At 39.3% G+C, this 4,968-nt stretch overlaps 1 protein-coding gene across 3 annotated transcripts in view; it reads right to left on the bottom strand.

The window, feature by feature from the left end:
- Window positions 1-4,968, bottom strand: part of arb2a (ARB2 cotranscriptional regulator A) — a 180,605-nt gene that overhangs the window by 46,093 nt on the left and 129,544 nt on the right. For all 3 annotated transcript variants that reach the window (XM_016527978.1, XM_016527980.1, XM_016527979.1), the window contains exon 10: window positions 2,316-2,400. In XM_016527978.1, coding sequence (XP_016383464.1) covers window positions 2,316-2,400 — 85 coding nt within the window. The remainder of the gene's footprint in view (window positions 1-2,315; window positions 2,401-4,968) is intronic.

Genomic DNA, 4,968 nt, shown 5'->3' with positions numbered 1-4,968 from the left:
GAGAGAAAAAATAAAGGGAAAAATCCAGGCGGGTGGAAGAAGGCTCCAAGTTTTATCACGTTGGGAACAAAAAAACAGAGTCGTCAGAAGACCTTCCCTTTCCAAACACACATGTGCATAATATCCACACACATGAGCATACAAAATACCAGCATGGTAAGTCGGTACCAGCATGGCTTCATAGATGATTAAGTGTAACTGACAAGCTGCTCTGTCTTGCCATAACCCACCTGCACAAGTAAAACCAGTATAGCTATCATGAAAACATAACCACACACCGTGTAAAAAAGACTGTGTGTGGGAATGACACGCAAAACCTAAAATCAGCTTAATTGTGGGGACCAGCCAGTGGTGCTTATAGAGAAACATCTTAAACATGCTAATTATTTTCTTAATAAAAAATAAAATAAAAAAAAAACTAATATTTTTTGAGGATTAATTAACAAAATATTTTGTGTATTAATAAAAAATAATATTTTGTATATTAATCAAATATACTGACAATAGTCAAATGCCTTGGGGACTAATAAGTAATAATAAAATATAAATCATAAAAATGTAATGCCCAAAATGTGAGAATCAAATCCCTAACTCCTCTAGCACTGCAGCTAGAAAATTAAACCATCAAACCCCAATTAATTGGTCAAAGAGATAAATCTTGCCGGTGATGACAAAATATTTGTATTATTTTATGATAATTTTATATTGCACTACTCATAACCATAACTGAGACTGACTGCAGTGAGCTGGGGAAGAAAAATAACTGTAGGGACACTCAAAACAAGATCCATAAAAGATTGCATCACGCTCTCTATAAATGTAGGAGATGGGTAAAAATTTGAACTCGGAACCAATGCCATGCACAAACACAAAAGCCCACATAGTTCAATGATGGTTCACTTGGATAAAACCCAACCCACCCTCACCCCAAATCCAGATTACAGTAAAATCAGGGAAGTATTGTACTTGCTACAAAAGCACACGTGAAAATATCAAATAACATTTTATAACACTGTCAGACAGTATAACATCTTACAAAGCCAAGTCAAAGTATGGGCAGCTCTTCATCTCTTTAGTGCAGGTGAACCTCATCATCTCCCTGCTCTGGATTATAGATTACAGCCGTAATCCGGAATTGAGGACATGCCTCAATATACTAAAAACAGCCAAGCTAAACTATTTGAAAACACTGATGCATGATTAAAATATACACATTTTAATAAAAAGGCAAGAACTAGGATTTCAAAGGTTGTGGCCTTTACAGTATAATTCAATCACTTTATGATGAGCGCCATCTACCAGTTCAGATATCGCATTCCTTATATTTATCATTTGTGGATCAGTAACTGCCTACAACAATATGGCATGCAACTAACTCAACTAACCTCTTTTAAGGAAGCACGGCATATTTAGACTAATGCAGACCAGTTAACTAGACTAGTTTTAAATGTGCCTGACCCAGATAAATATTTTTCTTAGGGGGATTTTTACATATGACACATTCCTACATTCACAGATTGGAAAGAAGGTCTCAAGACACATTTTAAAAGTTGGAATACAGTGCAAGATGAGACATAACGGTCGAATGTGTTTGGCTATAACACTGGTGCTTTTAAGGGGATCTAACAGAATATCTCTTTGGATTTGAGACTTTAGTCTTTGCAACTTTACAGATCTTCTTTATGCACCAAGAGCTTGTAACACTCCAAAGAGAAAGGAAAAAATGAAATCGCATCATATGACCCCTTTAAAGCACCAATAAATAAATAAATAAACAATAAAGAAAATGACAAATTAGTCAACCTCACAAAAGCAACTAGTCAGTCATTGGAGTCCATTGTGACCTGTCTACACATTGACTATTAGATATCTTCTGAACACAAAGTTTAAAACTAACCAAATGTGGTACAGATAGACATCAGCCAATTGTAAATAAATACACCAAATTATGTTCAATTCCATCTATAGGGGGCCATTATAACAAAGAAAAAGCTTGATTTGGCAAGTTTTCCCGTTGATGCAAGTGCTATTATAGGCTATCCTACAGCAGGGGTGTCCAATCCTACTTCTGGAGGGCCAATATCCTGCAGATTTTAGCTTCAACCTGCCCCAACACACCTGGAAGTTTGCAGTGATCTAAAGACCTTCATTAGCATGTTGAAGTCTGTTTAATTAGGATCTAAGCAAAACTCTGCAAGATAGTGGCCCTCTCGAAGCAGGATTGGACACCTTTGTCCTAAAAACAGACTTGGTTACCAATGTGAAAAGAGTAAAAGATGCAAAATATGGATTGTGGTGTAGATATGGTTGCTTACCTGCTGAAACACGAGGGCAATCGTTAAGCATGGGGTCCACCAGAGTATCCAGGGGCTCAGGACTCGACACCCAGTTACAGCAGTGCTGTGAGAAGAAAAAAAGGGGGGAGGGAGACAGGAGCAAGCAATTAGGTACCTTAGAGACATGTCACATTGACAGTTTCGACTGTTTTTGTAGGGCAGGAGCGGGCACACTACTGGTGGCCCTCCAAGGAGTGTTTTCTTGGCCTGGTGACCTTGCCAAAGCTCCCAATGCCATCATCCCGGCCCCTGAGACACCATCTCTCAACTCAATCTTCAACACCGAGTGTTTGTCTTCAGCTAAAACAGGTTTAATTAGGCATGTTTAGTTGAGAAAATCATCATACCCTCAAGCTAATAATGTACTGGATGTTTTCAATAAGTGCATACTGGCAGAATGTGTATTATGGAAACAATTGTACTGTTTAGATGGGGTGCAGAGTTTAAAAAAAGTTACAAAGGCATGCATGGAAAAGCGGGGTCTGGAGATAAGATAAAACATGCTGAATAGAAGAGAAATTCAAGTGAGATTAGCGTATTGCAGCTGGCGTCCTTGTGAAGCGCAGCTTATCTAGAGTTGTTTACTTTCGCAGACATAGCACTGTCGAGGGGACTGCGAGCCACCCGTCCACACAAACACACATAGAAATGGACAGAAAGACAGACAGATACCCGCAAACACAACGCTATCTAACCCTCAACCAACTCCCAAGACGACCTCCCCTGACAGAGCAGAGAGGGACGATTCCACCACCCCAGACACCCCACAAAAGACACTCGCATACATAAGCACACACATGTCAGAGCCCCAGGTCACATCACACCTCAGCCTGTCAACCTCCTTCACCTCTGAGCTCTGTGTCACCCCAGGGGTCACCACACTCCCACCCAACAGGGACCCTGTATGTGTGTGTGTTTGGCCAACAGGAAAGGGGTATATATTGGGAAGCACAGGAATTAGATTTTTAATTCCATCAATCTTTTTGGCCATGTCATCTTTGGTTAACACATAATAATGTGTAACATGATAAATCAATTCAAGAAACAACAGTATTCTGAAGTCTGGGGTGGTAGTGGCAGCAACAATTATGTTAGCGGTCTAGAGTTCAGAAAAGACTTTGAAATCCAGTGGATGACAGAAGTGTAAACATTAACAATAATGCAAATACTCTCAACAGGAAACTGAGATGCACAAATAAAGACACTCTTTAATACAGTAATAAGCCACAAGGCCATTTATTACAGTGATTAACAAAGTTAAAGGGGTCATATGATGCGATTTAAATTTTTCCTTTCTCATTGGAGTGTTACAAGCTCTTGGTGCATAAAGAAGATCTGTAAAGTTGCAAAGACTACACATGTATACATACATGCAACAACAATAACAATAAAAATAAAACAACAAACAATATCACATTTTTTTTTCTTTTCAAGCTCAATTAATGCTGCAATACATAGCCATCCCTTTCCTTACATGCTGCATGGCACTGAAAGTCAGGGGGAAAAAAGCCCTGTGCCATGGCTCTGGAGTTCTCCTCTCATTTCTCTTGTCTTTATTCTCCTCTCTTAATCCTGTCAATCGCCTGCGTGCCTGGGTTGGGGGAGAAGACAACTGCCATTGGAATGAACAGGCATGCATTGTGTATTTTTAGAATTCCTGCTGCCCTAGTTGTGCACCATGGAGCCGGGCCAATGAGAGGAGCGCTCCCTGACTGCTGCATCAAGTGTCTTATTGTATAATCTTAATTCATGCCGTCTGGAGAAAGATGTCAGCTGGGCTGGAAGCAAGGGCAGGAATTTCAAAGACCGGAGTCCCAGCCAGAGTGAGTGGCAAAGTGGTGGGGGGTGGGAAGAGGCTTCAACAGATTTGTCAGAGCTGGCTGATGCACAGGATGAGTTTTAGATGAAACAGAAGGCCAAGGCCACTATGTAAGAGGATGACATAGCTTTAAAAGAACAGATAAAAAACCAAGAATGGTGGAAGGATTTTTTTAGGATAGAGGAGCTGGGTTGAGCTTTTGGAAGTGTTCCAATCTTTTTGTGAAATCTGATGGCTTGTGGTTGCCTTGAATAGCATAAACATGACAATTTAATCCAATTACATTCTCAAAATATGTCCCTTTAGCTAATAAAGCATTTAATAGAAGTGCCTGATAATACAAGTAAAAACCAATAATTAATTATACAAATTGGAAATGAACAAATACATATGAAGGTCTGGGAACCATGGCTGCTTTGAATGGCCATGGACTGCCCAAGAGCCCATATGATTGATAGGTAAAGCAATCAATCATGTTTTATTTTGTGCTGACTCGTGTTTAGGGGTGTGGAAATGTCCTCACAATAACAGACCAGTGTGTAAAACTCTTAGACGTATTTTAAAGAGACTATGCCGTGAACTTTACATACTTTTGAAAATCCAGTGTTTAGCTGATCCTGATAAGCGCTCATGTCATATAAATCAGACGTTCAGCCAAAGGTCCGCGGGCATGACTTCTGAGGCTGAGACTACAATCATAAATACACTGATTTATGATGCAAATAGTTTGACTGTTATTATATATATATATATATATATATATATATATATATACTGCACTGTTATTGTTTTAGTTACTTGGCAAATCTTAAA

Source organism: Sinocyclocheilus rhinocerous, unplaced genomic scaffold (assembly GCF_001515625.1).
Source record: "Sinocyclocheilus rhinocerous isolate Xijiao unplaced genomic scaffold, SAMN03320098_v1.1 scaffold62, whole genome shotgun sequence".
Classification (NCBI taxonomy): domain Eukaryota; kingdom Metazoa; phylum Chordata; class Actinopteri; order Cypriniformes; family Cyprinidae; genus Sinocyclocheilus; species Sinocyclocheilus rhinocerous.
The sequence above is the reverse complement of the archived record's forward strand: the minus strand, read 5'-3'. Positions and strand labels throughout refer to the sequence as shown.